This window comes from Ochotona curzoniae, unplaced genomic scaffold, assembly GCF_017591425.1.
Source record: "Ochotona curzoniae isolate NIBS_2020 unplaced genomic scaffold, NIBS_Ocur_1.0 contig_1014, whole genome shotgun sequence".
In the NCBI taxonomy this organism is placed as follows: Eukaryota; Metazoa; Chordata; class Mammalia; order Lagomorpha; family Ochotonidae; genus Ochotona; species Ochotona curzoniae.
In genome coordinates, this window is record NW_024464920.1 from 47,067,511 (window position 1) to 47,084,071 (window position 16,561).

Sequence of the window (16,561 nt, forward strand, 5' to 3'; positions counted from 1 at the left end):
CCCCCCGCCCTCCCCCCACCAAAGCCCCGGTCCCCTCCCCCAGGACCCCATGATGCCCACCTCCCCCACCCCCAGCAGTCCAGCCGGCTTCCCCAAGGTCCTGAGAAGGTGGGTAGGGGATGTGTCCTTGAGGGCCTGGGGAGGGGTGGTGCCCAGAGCTGGCTGCAGGTGTAGGGAAACCCAGGCTGACAGGCCCCCGCGATGTCCTGGGCCCTGGGGTGGCCTTCTTGGAAGCCCCTGGCCCTCCTCCAGAAGGCCCATGGAGCCAGCCAGGCTGTGCTGTGCCCTGAGTGTGGGAAGCGGTGCATGTCCCGGCAGCCCAGCGCCCGGCAGTGGCTGGCGTGAGAGTCGGGGGTGGCGCTGGCCAGGAGTGAAGTCAGATGGCAGATTCCCTGCGGTAGGAAATGTTATCCAGTGGGAGCGTGGCCTGCATGCGCTCCAGATCCAGGTGGCTCCCAAACTCCAGCATGCGGATGATGCCCGCCTCCTCCTTGGAGCCCGCCTCTAGGCCCAGGCCGGCCGCCACCGCTGCCGCGGCCGCCGCTTCCTCCTCCAGCTCCTCTTCCTCCTGGCTCATAAGGGCCAGCTCATTCTCATAGCAGAAGGCACTGGGCGGCGGCGGCGGCGCGGGCAGCACGGTGATCTTGCTCTCCCGTAGCTCCCTGGCCGAGCAGCAGGGCGTGCCGGCCACCTCGTAGGTCTTGTGGAAGCGGGAGTAGTCCACCTTATAGTGGCTCTTCTCCTCGAAGACCACTGGCTCGAAGCGGTGGCCCCACAGGATCTCACTGGCCAGGTAGGAGCTGCGGGCCTGGGTGGTCATGGCCGTGGCCTCCACCATGCCCTCCAGTATGACCACAATCTCGAAGTCCTCCGACTCCAGCTCCTCCTTGCCCATGCCGTACAGCGGGCTGTCCTCATCAATTTCATGCACGATGATAATGGGGGACACCAGAAAGATCCGATCGAGGCCGATGTCGTAGCCCACGTTGAGGTCCCGCTGGTCCAGCGGCAGGTACTCGCCCTCCTGCGTCATGTAGGGTTTGATGAGCTGTGCGCGCACGTGCGCCTCCACGATGTGGCTCTTGCGCAGGTTGCCCACGCGCCACATGAGGCAGAGCTTGCCGTCGCGCACCGAGATGACCGCGTGGTGGCTGAACAGCAGCGTCTGCGCCCGCTTCTTGGGCCGCGCCATCTTGGCCATGATGGTGCCAATCATGAACGAGTCGATGACGCAGCCCACGATGGACTGGACCACTACGGCGATGACCGCCAGCGGGCACTCCTCCGTCACGCACCGGAAGCCGTAGCCGATGGTCGTCTGCGTCTCCACCGAGAACAGGAAGGCGCCCAGGAAGCCGTTGACGTGCATGATACAGGGCTTGGGGGCCGCGGGCGCTGCCCCGCCACCTGCGCCCGCAGGGTTCCCCGCCGCCGCTGCTGCCGCCGCTGCTGCCGCCGCCGCCGCTGGCGGGCTGGCCTCCAGGTCGCCGTGGAAGAAGGCGATGCACCAGAAGAGGAGCCCGAAGAAGAGCCAGGAGACGAGGAAGGCCGCGGAGAAGATCATGAGCATGTAGCGCCAGCGCGTGTCCACGCACGTGGTGAAGATGTCCGCCATGTAACGCTGCGACTTGTTGCTCAGGTTGGCGAAGTACACGTTGCATTGGCCGTTCTTCTTGACGAAGCGGTTGCGGCGTTTCCGCCGGGGCACGTGGGCCTGCCCGTTGCGGCTGTGCCCGTGCATGTCCAGACGCCGGCGGGGTCACCTGGGGAGACGCAGGGCCTGTGAGGGGGAGGAGAAGCCGGGCAGGTAAGACGCTGGTGGCAGGGAGAGGGAGGGAGGGGCAGGCGGGATGCGGTAGTGGCGCTTGAGCCAGCGCCCTGCTCCAGCCACCCAACTCTAACATTGGAGGGCCTCTGCCCCACAGGAAAGATGAGACGACCAGGATACAGTTCCTGGTCCCAGTCCTGGAAAGCTGCCCTCCAACAGGCCCAGGCGCTTCCCTGCCAGTGGCTAGCCCTTGGCTCTGCCCCCAGTGCAGGGGGTCCTGGAGGCGCTGGGCCCACAGCCTCCCTGAACGGCCTCCTTAGTTACCTGCTGCTGGAGCCGCTGACATCTGTGCACCTCTCCCCACCCCCAAGATTTGCTTATTTTTATTTGTAAAACAGATTTATAGAGGACAGAGAATCTTCCATCCACTGGTTCACTCCCCAAATGGCTACAGCAGCCGGAGCTGAGCTGATCCAAAGCCAGGAGCCAGGAGCTTCTTCCAGGCCTCCCATGTGGGCACAGGAGCTCAGAGTTGAGCTGTACTCAGCTGCTTTCCCAGGCCATAAGCAGGGAGCTGGACCTGAAGTGGAGAAGCCAGAACATGAGCTAGCACTCATATTGGATGCTGTCTTTGCATGGTGGAGGATTTGCCTGCGGAGCCACCGTGGTGGACTCCTGTGCCATTAATAGTGAATTAAATGAAGAACTTCAGTGGCAGGTAGCTGCCTCAGTTCCTGGCTCCGACTTCCTGCTCGCACAGACCCTGTGAGGCAGTGGTGGTGGCTCAAGTCAGTGGTTCATGAGGTTCATACCATCTCCACTTCCCACTCCCTGCTCCCCCCAAGGATTGAACTGCTGGTTCCCGGCTTGAGCAGAGCCCAAACCAGCCACTGTGGGCATTTGGGAAGTAAACTAATGGGTATGGGGGGCACCCGCTAGGTCTCATACCCCCATTTGCACTGCCCCATTCTCAGGGCTCAGGGGCCGTATGGGCTACAGGCTACCACCCGGGACAGGGAAGACACAGATCATCCCCATCGCTGCAGAAAGTTCTGGAATGCGCAGGAACCTGCCACCCCACATCAATCTAGGCTCTTCCTTTCTTGAGCAGCCAACTTAGAGAAGTGGACAGGAGGCCGAGGCCGACATACTGCCAGCCTAGCCACGGCACCGGGGACAGCTCAGCTCCCCTCTCAGAGCGTCTACCTCCCCACCTGTAAAATGAAAAGATCCCAACCTCACAGCACCTAAGGAGGTAGCAGGTGCCAGTTTAAAGTCCTTTGTACTGTTGCCTGCACTCCTGCGTCCCACGCCCCAGTAGCCCGTGAGAGGCAGGGCTCGCCTGTCAGCATTCCTGCCTGCAGTCGTGATGGTGAAAAGACCCCTACCCCACCATGGGGGAGAGACAGCTGGGCTTGTAGAGGGCTGGGGCTGCTGGGGCTGCTGGCTGCTGGCTGCTGGGGCTGCTGGGGCTGCTGGCTGCTGGGGCTGCTGGCTGCTGGCTGCTGGGGCTGCTGGCTGCTGGGGCTGCTGGGGCTGCTGGGGCTGCTGGCTGCTGGGGCTGCTGGGGCTGCTGGGGCTGCTGGGGCTGCTGGGGCTGCTGGCTACTGGGGCTGCTGGCTGCTGGGGCTGCTGGGGCTGCTGGCTGCTGGGGCTGCTGGCTGCTGGCTGCTGGGGCTGCTGGGGCTGCTGGGGCTGCTGGGGCTGCTGGCTGCTGGGGCCTTGGATGGCTGCAGGGCCGGGGTCTGGAAGCCTAAGCCTGTCTTGGCCCAGAAGCCCATAAGGCTGGGCATTTCCTATTTTCTGCTCTATTCTTCTGGGTGATCTAATTGTGCATCTGTGGCAATGTTTATACACTCCCCGGCTCAGGACACTTGGTTGCTGTGGCAACTGGAGCGCGCCAACGCTATAATTTAGAGATCAGCAGCTTCGGAGCCTGTCTCCCCACCGCCCCTCCCTCTCTTGGCCCAGGGAGAGAGAACCTTGCCCCCACCCCCTTCCCTGCAACCCCTGATCCTCTCCCCCTTCCACCCCAACTGCCCCACAAACACACAGGTGCTCCCCAGGCCTCACAGTCCTGGCTCAAGGTCCCAGTCTTAGGCAAGTTATGAATGTGAAACTGAATCTCAATTGGTTCATCTGGGAAGTGGCACCGCTGAGCCTCACCATTCCAAAGACCAACAGGTAATTATGCCCTGAGCCAGGCGGGGATCCCGTTAGTCCCATATGCTTCCCCCTGGAGGGGAGGGTGCAGTTGGGGACAGAGGCCGAATGGACACAGCAGGCGGGTATGCTGCAGACCTGGCTGCCCTGTTCCTGAGCTATCCAGAGCCCTCCCAGGCTGAGCTCAGGGTGTCAGGCCCCTCCTCCCTGGTGCCCATGCTTGGGCCCTGGGGACAGTAGCCTCCCGCAAGCTACCGAGGTGCCCTGGCACCCAGAGGGCCCTCCTCCACAGTCAGCAGCTCACATGTGCCAAAGCCCTGGCCACCACAGACCCTTCAGCCAGGAGCAGGTGCTCATCTGTCCACCTGAGGGACAAGGATCAGCTGAGTCCTAAGTGTTCCCCAGAACAGGTGCCGGAAAGGGCAAGCATGGCCCAAGAGGGACAAGACACAGCGACAGTCAGCAGCCCCATCCCCGGCACTCTTGGGGGTGCTTCCAAAAGCTCCTGGGAAAGCAGTTAAAAGCAGAAATTTCTTCTGGTGCCAAGATGCTGCCAACTAACTCCAGGCACAGTTTGCTTACAGCAGAACTTTGGGGAGATTCCTGAGAGAGGCGGCAGCAAGAGGGAGCAAGTGCCCAGCTGCTCAGGCACCTGTAGATGGGATTCTGCCTCCAGGAGAGGGCTCTTCTGGCAAGGGGGTAGGGGAGGCAGCCCCACCTGCTCACACCAAGTATCCCATGACAGGACCATGAATGAGTCCTCCCCCTTCCTGGTCTCAGGTCCCCCTCCAGAGGACAGCACCAGTGTCCATCCAGGGTTACATGTAGAGCTCCGAGTCAGAACCAGGGGACTGGTGTCGTGGCACAGCAGGTAAAACCACCATGTGCAACATCAGTATTCCACATGTGTGCCGGTTTGAGTCCCAACTTCTCTACTTCCAATTCAGCTGCTTGCTAATGCGCCTAGCGAAAGCTGCTGACGATGGCTTAGGTGCTTGTTCGCCTGTACCTGGCTCCTGGCTTTGGCAACTCTTGCCATCTGGGGAGTAAACCAGGAGATGGAAGATTTTTTTCTCTCCTTCTCTCTGTCTCTGTAACTCTTTCAAACAAATAAATCTTTTTAAACATTTTTAAATAGCAAGCTGAGAGACCTGGTGGAATGTGGCACCAGGTTCCCCCAGGATGCAGGTGGCTGGCTCAGGGCAGCCTCTAAACACTTTCATTATTTTTTACTTCACTGCTTTAGCAACACACATAGTCTGGACAACTGAGGCTGAGAAGTGGGCTGCATCCCACGGGGACAGAAGGGTGACCACTGTCATTCTGATCCTGCCTGAGTAATTAGGGAGGGTCCTGCCCACCAGGGGTCCCCAGTTAGCAGGGGGACGCCAACAGCTCTTGTCTTCTGACTTACCTCCGACCCTGTGATCCCATGCCCCCTCCCTGCCCACAATGGCCTTGGCAAAGCAGAAGCCGATCAACACACTGGCAGCAGCCCAGATGAGTCTCAGCGAGCTGGGCATACCTCCTGCCACTCCAGCAGGTGCACCCACCCTGGGCCCTGGCAGGCAGCAGTTCCAGCAGCCCACTGCAGTGGTGCGGGTGAGTGGTGCACAGGCCTGCACCCAAGGGGCCTTGGCCAGCACCTGCCTGCCTTCCTGTTGGCTCTCCTGTCTGTCACTGCATGTGGCCACAAGCCTTAGGGCAAGGTCACTGGGACAGAGGAGGTGGCATGACTTGCTGGGGTCACACAGAGGAAGCAGCCGCCATCTCTGAGCAAGGCTTAACTCAGCAAATGCAGCCTCTGGGAGGGCCAGCTCCCGGCTGGGCGGTCCCCGGGCTGGCTGTCTCCTGAGAGCAGCCCCACACGCCTCTGTTGACTTAACAAGTACTCATTAAGCACCCACCGTGGCAGAAAGCTGGATGCCTGGTTGTCTTCCCAGCTGAGGAGCTGCAGGCTGAGGAGTTGGGGGCGGGTGGGCAAGCCGGGTCTGGCCAGCTCCCGATGCTCCTCCCTCAGCCCAGGCTCCCGCCACCTGCCCACCTGCCCACCTGCCCACCTGCCCCATGGCACCTGGCTCCCTGTACCCCGGCTGCACTTAGGCCTCTCTGGAGGTTTCCATAGAGGAGAGGAGTTAAAGCTACATGTTTGGGGCAGCAAGAGGGGTCCCCCTCTTGGCTCTGGCACCCCATAGCACATCATCTGCAGCCTGCCATCTCCCCAGCTAGACCATGGACTTGACAGTGACGGCTCCTACCTCATCAGGCATCCACCGAGACCCACGGGGCCACTGTACAGTTCGTGGGCAGGTTCAGTGCTGCCCATGATCTCGTCCCAGGCATGTGCTGGCGGGGGAGGGGGGACCGAAGGCAGCAACCCTTATCCTTCCTCCCACCACCCCTGGTGGCACAGATGCCTCCACTCTAGCTCGAGCCCTCCCTGCCTGGCCCCAGTGTGGAGGGTAATCTGCACACACACACACACACACACACACACACACACACACACACACACACGAGCTTTTGCACGGAGCTGTACCCCACACAGTCAAAGGGAGCCAGGGATGATCTCAGCCACAGCGCAGCTGGCAGGATGCCCCTGCTTACCCACAGTCCCCTTCAGGACTCTGTCCTGTTCCACAGACCCTGGGAGGTCTGGTCCCTCCTTTTCATAAGCCTTGATGACCCACACTTGAGGCTGGCACTGTGACACAGCAGGGAACTGTCTGTGATGCCAGGATCCCATGTAGGTGCCAGTTCAAGTCCCGGCTGTTCCCTGCTATTGCACCTTTAAAGGATGGTCCAAGCGCGTAGGCCCCTGCACCCACGTGGGAGGCCACCCACGTGGGATGGAGTTCTAGGATCCTGGCCATGTGGGGAATGAACCAGCAGATGGAAGAGCTCTGTCTCCACTCTCTTTCTGCCTGTGTAACCTGCAGCACATTACTCAATGTCTCAGATCTCCGCACGCCTCATCTCTCAGCAAAGCCAACAATGGCTTCTCTTCCTTCACAAAACTGCAAGGAGAGTGGCAGCAGGGAGGTGAGGAGGGCTCGGGCCTGTCCCACACCAGCACGGAGGAGGTGATCCACTGGTCCCTGACTCACAGCATGTGGTCTGACCCAGCAGGCCCTGCACCTGTTAGTCGGGAACAGTGGTCTCTGAGCACGGAGCTGGGGCGGAGTTGGCGCGGTCCTACCCAGCTCCAGCAGGCTCCTCCGTCCCTCCATTTGCAACAGAAACACAGGAGGGTGTCTTGAAAAACTCCACGGCAAATGTTGACTAAGAAACCACACTGTGTGGACCTGAGCATCTACCTCTGAACCCTTTTCCAAGGTACTTTCTTCTGGACCCTCAAGCTGCGCTGTACACCGGGCCTCTCCTGCCCCCTGCCCCCAGCCAGCCTGGTGACATCGCAGAGCCCCCAGTGGACCTGTGGGCAGTGAGTGGGTAGCGGCTGCCATGCCGAGTGAGAGCTTTGAAATGGATCAATGCCTGTTGTCCTCAAAGTGACCTCACTGACAGTTCCTGTTCTCCTTGCCATGTTAGGGAGGGAAAAAAAAAAAAAAACCCAAAGCCCAGAGACGCGCAGTAGGGCGCACAAGGTCACACAGCTGGACCCCAGCTGCTGGCACCAGAGTGCACTGAACAGAAACACCTGCTCCTGCCATGGAGAAATGCGAAGGAGTCAGTCCTGGTGAGGAGGGAGGCACTGGAGCCAGGCCCAGACATGCAGGTAAGCCAGGCTCCGGTGGGCAGTGGGTGGCCAAATGGCAGGAGCCCTTGGCTCGGGCATGGGCAGCCACCTGTCCTGACCCTCAGACGCTGCCTGGCCCCTAGCCTCCCTGGAAAGTACCCCACCCCCTGACAAAGGAGCACCCCGATTCCTGAAAGCTTGCCTCTGCCCCATCTGGGGCTCTGCAGCCCACGGCCCATGCCAGATGCTGGCTCAGATACAGCTGCAGTCAGGGCACAGTACGCCCTTGCCCAGGCGGAGGGCAGCAAGGAACTGTCCAGAGGTTGGGCATGGAGTGGTGGTGGTTTGGCAGATGTGTGACCTGATGGGGGAGTCCCCAAGGGCCTCTTTAAGAAAGTGACATTCAAGCTGAGACCTCACGAGTCAGCGGGAGCTGATGTGAGCAAGGATGGATAGAACATTCCAGGAAGTCTGGCGTTGTCAAGCATCCACAGCAGGCCTGGACAGGGCAGTGACGGCACCAGAGGGCGAGCCGGCCGGTGGGAATGCTGGAGCAGCAGGGGCTGGGCTGGGGGGAATGTGGGGCGCAGGGGGGCGGACTATGTGCTTTGACCTGGTTGGATCACTTGAATTGTTTGATTAGTTTTAGGACATTTTAAATAAGAATCAGCAATAATGTATACTCATGGTATGTCTGCCACCAGGTTTTAAATAAAACAAAGAAAAGCAAGGACACCCTCCAGACAAGCCCCGGGGCCCTGTGGGTGCAGGCTGTGGGCACGGGAAGCCACAGCCAGGGCGACAGCGAGAGACCAAGAAGGGACCAGGTTCTAGGAGAAAGAGTTTGGAGGGTAGTGGCCTTGACATCCACATGGGGCTGGCCCTGGACGCGGGAACATCCCCACTCCTCTACCCCACTATAGGAGAACCACGGGCAAAGGCAGGAGCAGTCTGGGCCCGGGGAACCATGTAGCTGGGTCAAACAGCTGGGTGAGGGTCCCAGAGCAGCCTGCAGCCCCCAGAGGCCACAGACAGACAGATGGACAAGAGGCAGCTGGGACCTCCCCCAGAGGCAAAAGAAAAGGGTGATTAGAGGCTGACCCCTACTCCACAGCCAATAGGGAGAAGTGAGGTGGGGGCAGGTGATGCTTACTTCCTTGTCCTGGGCTGTCAGGGGTAGGCAGAGGCCAGAAAGGGCAGCAAGGAGGAGTGGGGACTGCAACATAAGGGGTAGAAAGTGGCCCCGCTTAATGCAGTGGCTCTGCAATTGGCGGTGGGCACACCTGCCAGGCAGGGAAGCCAGGGGGGACCCTGTTAGGACCACATGAGATGTCTTTTTAGGCACCGTAGCTGCAGCTTGCGTGAAAGGGAGAGCAAAGAAATGGGCAGACGTGTGCCTGCTGGCCTCTGCGCCTCGGAGGACACAGGGGGCCCTGGCCACCTCCAGGGAGGGTTTGGGGTGGGATGCAGAAGTCTCCCTATACCCCTGTTTTCAGAGCCACCGGAATGTATGGCCTATGGGCAAGAGTCTAGTGAACGCGTGTGAATTTTCCAGGGGTCACAGCATTGGCCTGGTCCTCAGGAGGCACAATGACCGCCACAAGCTCCGGGGACTGTGTGACTTTGAGGAAATGCCTTCACCTCTATGAGCCCCACGCATCAAGTGGAGAAAAACACACACACCGCATAAGCTACCTCAATCCACCAGGGAGGCTGGGTCTGCAAACCGTAGATGGCTTTCCACCAGCTTCCCTGCACCCCACCACTGCTAGGGCTCCCCTCTGTCCTGCCTGCCCCTCCTCTGACAGACACCTCAGGCTGGTCTTCTTGTCTTCCAAGAACCGACCATAGCCTCAAGCCCCCCACCAACCAGCCAGTACCTTCTATACACTCACCCTGCAGCTTCCAGGCCCGGCCATCTCATCGACCTCCCTTCTCTCCTCCGCAGTCCTGTCTGATCTCATCCAGTCCTGCGGCTTAAAATACCGCTGCCCGGATCTCCCTTCCAAGCCAGCCCGCGGCGGGCAGCCTCCTGCCCCAGCTCTGAGCACCTGTGGATGTCTGTCCGAGGTAGAGCCGCACCCTCAGCCTCACCTGCACTGCTCCCCCACTCCACAAACCCCAGTCTGTGACCTCGACAGAGGCACCAGCCCCACAGCCCCTGTCCACGTTCAGGCCCAGACGCCACAATTCAGCCTCGATGCTGGCCGGCTGGGCACTGTGTGCCTGCGCACCTCACTGCCCACCCAGACAACAGTAACTGCCTCCTTGTCTCCCTACAGGCCAGCCCTGCCAAGCTGGGTGCCATCCTGCTCTCTCTGACATCCCTCTCCACACCCTGGCTGAAGGGGCTTTTCTGCCTCTCCCTTACTCCTACCCCTGGGCATTTGCGCTGCTGGTTCCTTCCTGGTTGAGATTCTCATTTCTTAGCCTCCTACCCTTCGGGTCTCGAGGCCAAAGCTGCTTGCTCCAGGAGGCGCCCTGGTGGCTTTCTGTCCAGTCTCCTGGTCTCCCTTTTGGCCTTAATCCATCCACATCCATCCCACTCGCCATGTCCTCCCGGCATTGCAGGGCTCGTAGTAGACACTTCATTAACAGTCATGCGCATCTATCACGGTTCCTGGGCAGGACCTGCGCCCGGCGGTGTGACAGAGCGTGACCAAGGAGACACTATTTTTGATACTGTAATCAGGGAGCACCTCTCAGCGGAGGTGGCCTCCAACAGAGACAGATGGGGACCCTTCTGTGCATGGGGCACAGTACACAAGCCCAGGGGTGCAGGAGGGCGCAGGGGAGGGAGCTCCAGAGATGAGGTCGAGAACAGTCACACCCAGGGGACTACCACCAATGAGAGCCTGCCATGTGTGGGCAAGGCACCCCCACCTTGCCCATTTCTGCTGCTCTGGCCTGAGGCTCCCAAACCCAACCAAGTCCCTCATTCATTCACTCATTCTTCATCCCGAATGTACCCCAAATTGGAATAAGCAGCAGCCACATCTGATGGAGCACAGCCCCTGGTCACGGAGGGCTCTCTGAGTGACCGCCCCGTGAACTGCCACTGGCTCAGCACCTGCTACAAGCTGGGGGGAAGTGGCACGAATGAGACCAGCCCACGCCCCTGAGCTCTGGGTGGGAGCATGCAGACAGGAGCCCAAGGGTCTGCCTGCATAAGGCTCCCTAGGGAACACGGGTGGGGCCGGCACACGGGCAGCCGCTCACCTGGAGGGGCTTGGGGCTCTGGAGCTGGGTGGGCTCCTGAGCTCAGAGAGGAAGCTGCACATTTGCAGGGAGCCAGTGTATACCTGCATCTCTCAGAATGTGACACTTTGAAAGTTTTTGACTAAGCCCCAAGGAAAGGCAGATGCAGTGTTCCTGGTCCCTGCCAATTGTCACACATCCTTATTCACTCTCACCTCATGCTGTGCCCTGACTTGATTTTCAAAGTCAAGTTGACTCTCAAAGCACTGGCTGGAGGGCAGGACTGGGGGGACAGGCTTGTCCTGAAGCCGCGACTGGCCAGGCTTGGCCCAACTCTGCTGGGTAGTGTTGCTGGAGGCCAGCGGGGAGTGCTGGGAATGGTGAATTAGATCCTTCGCGTGACCCCCATGCTACAGCCCAGGCAATGGGGGCTCTGTGTCCAGGGCTTTCCATTGGCCCCGTGTGAGACCACACACCTCCCACAATAGGGAGCTTACCCCTGCTCAGGCAGCCAGCATGCCTGGTAAGGAAGGACACTGGGCCATGCAGCCAATGATGCATGCTGGCAGCTGGCTCCCCCTCCCATGCCGGTTGGCCCTGCTCCTTTCTTGTCCTCTCGCCTGTCCCCTCAAGGACGCAGGGCAGCCCTGATGTGCAGTCATGGACCTCTCTCTGGCTGCTCAATGTCAACCCTTTGAGACACACAGAGGAGCAGCTCTGGAGAGCCAGGGAAACCCAGGCAATGCAGCCGCGTGGCCCAGCCCTGACCCAGCAGGCCTAGGGGGCTCAGGGAGTGAGGGCTCAGACCAGGCATAAGGCGGGGCAAGAGAGCAAGCCTGACCCTGGAGTTGTCTGCAGGTGTTGTGTCTGAGGGTCAAGGCTCACGAGTGTGGGGCCAGAGGACCCAGGGGCAAGGATGTGGCTGGGCCCATGCCACATTCACAGACTGCCCCTCTACACGCTCACATGTAGATACAGGAACACGAACCCAGGCACACAGGCTGGGCACGAAGGTGGCAGAGGTGGCAGAGCCCTCTGAGGCTGCATAGTGGCTCAGGGAGTAGAGCTGCACTCGAACCCAGATTTTCCACTTCCCATCCCACAGGCCACTCCTCTGGCCATGTGCTCGCCACCTCTGCCGAGTGGGCCGCCCTGATACTGACCTCTACCCACCCTGTCCTTGGCCCAGGGAGAAGGGCAAGGAGCCTGCAGGGGCGGGAGTGCCAGGACAAACCCCTCACCTGGCCCCACTCTTGTCCCTGCAGTGAACAGAGATCAGTTCCCAATGGCACATGCGTCTCCCCTCCTGTCTGGCCTAACTGAGGTTTCCCCCTTGCACCCCTGTGGCCTGGGTGGGGTTTGGGCAACAGAGAGGAGGAAAACGCCACAGGAAGCCTCTGAGTCACAGAGGGCCCGAGAGCTCCCGCGAGGACGGTGACCTGGTCAAGGTCACGTGGGATCAGGGAGTGACTGAGGGCCCCCTACCCTCTCTGCAACCTGGGAGCTCCTCCAAGCCCCAAAGCCATGGTGCTGCCTTGGGGAGAAAAGAGGGTACCCATTACCCTGCGAGCCTGCTGGGAGGCAGCACTCTGCCGCCATCACAGGGGCCTTGGGCAATCCCCTGTGGCTTCAGGCTCGATTTCTCCACAATTTCCAGAAGAAGAACTGCAAAAGGCAGGTGCAGAGTGGACTGTGGGCCGCTGGGAAACAGCTCAGGGGGAGCTGGGCTTTCTCCTCTGTCCCAGCCCCGGTCCCATCCCCTCCCCCGCCCCGACAGCGGCCCACCTGGGCAGGCCTCCACCGAAGCTCCCAGCGGACAGGTCACCAAGACAATACCACCTTCTCCCTGCTCAGCCCCTGCCGTGGTTGGGAGCACCAAGGACCCGCCATAGCCTCCTTGTTGGGCCACCCACCCACCTCCTGCCCACAGAGGCCACAAGAGCCACCTGTTGGAACCGAGCTGGGCAAAGCCTGGCCTTGGAGTGAGAGAGCAGATGAGCTGCCAGAGGGAGCCACTCGGGATGGCTGGAACTCGATGCAGAGTTGAACAAGGGGCATCTGGCCATGGGCAGCTCTTGCTTCCCAGGGAGCCTCTGTTGTCTCATCTGGACAGCGGGCACGATGCCCTTGCAAGGACTCAACATGACTAGAGACCCGGAGGCAGGCACGGGGTCCCTCAGCAACACCCCTACCAACGGGGCACGAGTCTGTGTGCGTGTGCACATGTGTGCACCTATGCCTTGTATCAAGAAGAGGCTGCAGATGCATGGGAGGGGGTGGCAGCCAAACCCCAGCTCTCCATCACCAGTGTTCCTTGGTGGGTCCTGAAACGGCACCTGGCAATACCCACCTATTTATACAGAATATCCGACACTTTCTAAACCTCAATTTCCTCTTCTATACATGTTGAGAACGACCCATACCCCCCACCACCCCAAGGCTTCCAGGTCAATGCAGGGGACAGGTGACAGTTGATCGAGGTGCCCTAGCAGTGGCCAGGAGGGCAGCGGCTTGGGGCTGGAGTCCTGAGCCCCCCGCCCCCATGCTGCACCCCACCCATCAGCCCGTGAGCACCGTGCGCGCCTTCTGCAGGAGCGCGCGTGTGTGACTCAGGGTCTATTCATATCCCAGCTCCGCCAGCTGCAGCGTCACAAGCAGAGGGGCCTTAGCCCATATTATTATTTCAATTACCATCTGAATTAAAAGTTTGAGCAGTGAGCAGCCCACGTAGTCAGGGGAGAGGGAGCAGGAGAAAAATAAAGATGAACAAGAGAAGGGCTGAGCCTAGATATGCCCTGCCTGCACCCCAAGCCCCCCACTCCCCAGGAGGCTTGAAGGTTAAGCCAACCTGCTGCCCTAGGATTCCTGCCTGCAACCTCGCCAGGGCGGGGGAAGGGGGCTCCAGAAAGGGAGGAGGAGAGCAGTGGCGACTACTCCGTGAAGAATCTTCCAGCCGCTCCTCAGTTCCACGGCCAGACGCTGCGTGACCCACGCAGGGAACCACCTTTAGGAGCACACCCCCACCCTGGCCAGGCATGTCTAATGCTCAGTTTCCTCTGACCCCGCTAGACTGGGACAGGGCAAGGTCAGGATGAAGGGCTGAGCCTGCTGGCTACTCCACCTGACCTTCCAGGCAGCCCTGCTGTCGCCTGCACCCTCTGGCCCACATCCTGTGCCACCATCACCCCCAAAGACCCCCATGGCCCAGCACTGCAGGGCACGGTGCCCTAGGCCAGGAGACAGGCAGTCAAGCTCAAGTTGGACTCTGGGCATCCTGATCTTTGGATCTCAATTTTCCCATCTGTAAAATGAGCCCTCCCTTCCTGCATGTCTGACTTCAGAATGGAGTGCATGGGGGCGGGGGAGCAGAGGGTCTTAGAGGGGCTCTTGTGCCATTTTGGGTGGCGGTGGCTGTGGCTCTTTTCCCAGGGTGGCTCCCCAAGAATCAGACGAGTCTGTGTTCAGCCCAGCCTCCTGGCCTTCACTCAGGGTCTCTGAGCTGTAGCCCCATGGGGCCATTAAATCTACATTGGGGGTGGGGTGGGGGAGAGAGGGTCTGCTGCAAAGATTAAAGGAGATTTGCAAAGTCTGCGAAGGAGCAGGAGAGTGGAGGGCGCTGCCTCCCAGCCTCTCCTCTGGGGCCCTCAAAGCCCCCAAGAGTGTCAGTCAACCTCCCCCATGAAGCCATCACCTGACCAAGACTCCTCCAGTTCTGCCTGAATCATCCGGGGAACGGGCAGCTGGCTCTTTCCCACAACAGCCACGGCAGATCCTGATCTTTCAGCACAGCGAATTTTCTAGAATGGACCATAACCGTGTGGCACCATGCAGCCTATCCCTGCCTGGCGCCGTCTGAAGCTGACTTGACGTGAGCCTCAAAGGAGGCTGTCCGGCAGCAGAACCAGGTGCGTCCGCCCGTCTAGTTGCTGCTGGCTGTTGAGCTCACAGCCTTCTGTCTGGATTCTGACCTTCCCCCTCGAGCTCAGCCTGCCAGGGGACTCCGCCAGCCTGCCCGGCCACTCGGTCCCTCTTTCACATTTGTGCAGGTCACCTCCCAGGTGTCCATCACGCCCATTTTAACAGCAGACATGAAGGAAGCAGGTGTAATTACTTGCTCAAGGTCACACACAGCAGCTTCACACCCAGGAAGTTCTCTCTGGGGCCCCAATGCCAAGAGGGTCCCCACTGGAGGGGCCAGGAACTCTCTGAATAGATGTGGATGCTGCCCCAGGTCACAGGACTAGGCGACACATCTCCAGGGCTCCCTGCTTCCCAGGCCCTGCCTTGCCAGGGGAGCGGTGACAGTGGCCGGACCCCTCCAGCCCCAGTCCATGGTCTTTCTCCCAAACTGTGGTCCTTGTCCTGTGCCCAGGGAGGTCCGGCGTCCCACCCCTGCCTCAAGCCCCTGAAACCCACAAGCAAGGCAGAAAGACAGGGTAGAAGACAGGAAAGAAAAGTTGGGGGCTGGCCACCGGCCTTGGGCCCTGTCCCTTGGCTTCCCGCTCCCCCGTGCAGGGGAGCAGTGGTGATGTAATGCCCTCGGCTTTCGTCTCGGTGCCAATCTCAGAAAAGACGACAGATTGCGTGAGCCAAATTTGGCATCCTGGGGGGAGAGGCACGAAAAGCGGAGCTGTGGAGGAGAGGAGCATGGAAAGCAAAGAAGCCCCCTGCCCGTTGGCAGACCCCCTCCTTCCTCACCCTCCCAGACCACATGGCTTCTTGGGGTCTCCCCTCCCGTCTGAGGCGAGGGGGAAACCAGCCAGGCTGCTCCCCGTCCCCTCCAGCCGCTGCTGTCCCCGCCCCCACCCCACCGCGGCTCCGGTTTCCCACTGCCGCTAGTTTCCTGGTTACCAGGCTGCTGGTTGTCAAGTCGCTTCCATGTCCTCGTGACTCAGTGGTCCCCGCAGAGGGGCCCCCTCCTCCTCACACCCCTTGGCACGCGCCCCCGCCTCCCTCAGAGCCACATTAAGCAGCAGCCGCCCCGCAAGCCCACACGTTCTTGCCCCCTCCCTCCTAGTCTCAGCACAGAAATCTCGCAGCATCTCCACCTCTCCCCCACCCCCGGGGGGCGCCTGGCTCCTTGGGTTCCGCGCTCCCGGCGGCGACGACAGCGAAGGACCTGCCAGGCTCCCGCCTGGTGTGCGCTGCCTTCCGAAACCTGGCACAGGCTAGGTGCGCTGCCCAGGGGCAGCCCAGTCACCCCCCAGTCTCCACTCGCCGAAGCCGAGGCCCAGAGAGGTCAGACCAACTGCCCAAGGGCACCCAGCAGTGACCCGAGGTCCTTCTGACCTTTTCAAGGGGGGGAATCCAATGGCCTATGGAGTCCAGCTCTCAAGCCACAGGTTCCCCCTCCAATTCCTGGACACTTCTACTCCAGGGCACTGTCCCTGCAGCCTTCCCTGGACCACGAGCTGCTGGTTACTCCTTACTTCCATCTGCCCAGCTGCTGTGCAGCCCACGGAGCCCAGCCCCCTCCCCTCCCCTGCCAAGTCAGCGGTGGGGCATGGAGCAATGCCCCCATTCCACAGATGTGGACACTGAGTCTCCATGGGGAGACAGCTAGTCTGGGTGCTTCTTGTCAAGTGCTGAGCTTACTACTTCCAGGAACCTGAATGGAGACTGTCCCTCTGCCCCCCTCTCCCATCTCCCAGAAGGTGGGGGGAGCATCATGGAATGTTCCAGACTCAGCCGTCCAGGCTCCAGTGGGGATGTAGATCAGTCCAGGCCAATAGGCT

The 16,561-nt window shown here is 60.5% G+C and overlaps 1 protein-coding gene across 2 annotated transcripts; it reads right to left on the reverse strand.

Moving 5' to 3' along the window:
- Positions 1-225: 225 nt before the first annotated feature.
- On the reverse strand, positions 226-1,784 carry KCNJ4 (potassium inwardly rectifying channel subfamily J member 4). 2 transcript variants are annotated; one of them, XM_040991180.1, is made up of 2 exons: positions 1,451-1,774; positions 226-1,407 (listed from the first exon to the last, which is right to left on the reverse strand). In XM_040991180.1, the coding sequence occupies exons 1-2, from the start codon at positions 1,659-1,661 to the stop codon at positions 377-379; spliced, it is 1,242 nt and encodes a 413-aa protein (XP_040847114.1). In that variant the 5' UTR covers positions 1,662-1,774; the 3' UTR covers positions 226-376. The 2 variants fall into 2 exon arrangements, with proteins under 2 accessions (XP_040847114.1, XP_040847107.1); XM_040991173.1 differs by having other exon boundaries at positions 377-1,784.
- Positions 1,785-16,561: the final 14,777 nt, after the last annotated feature.

What these genes read in the sequence shown, in the direction of transcription:
- KCNJ4 (XM_040991173.1), bottom strand. Translation starts at nt 1,741, where the DNA reads ATGCACGGGCACAGCCGCAACGGGCAGGCCCACGTGCCCCGGCGGAAA.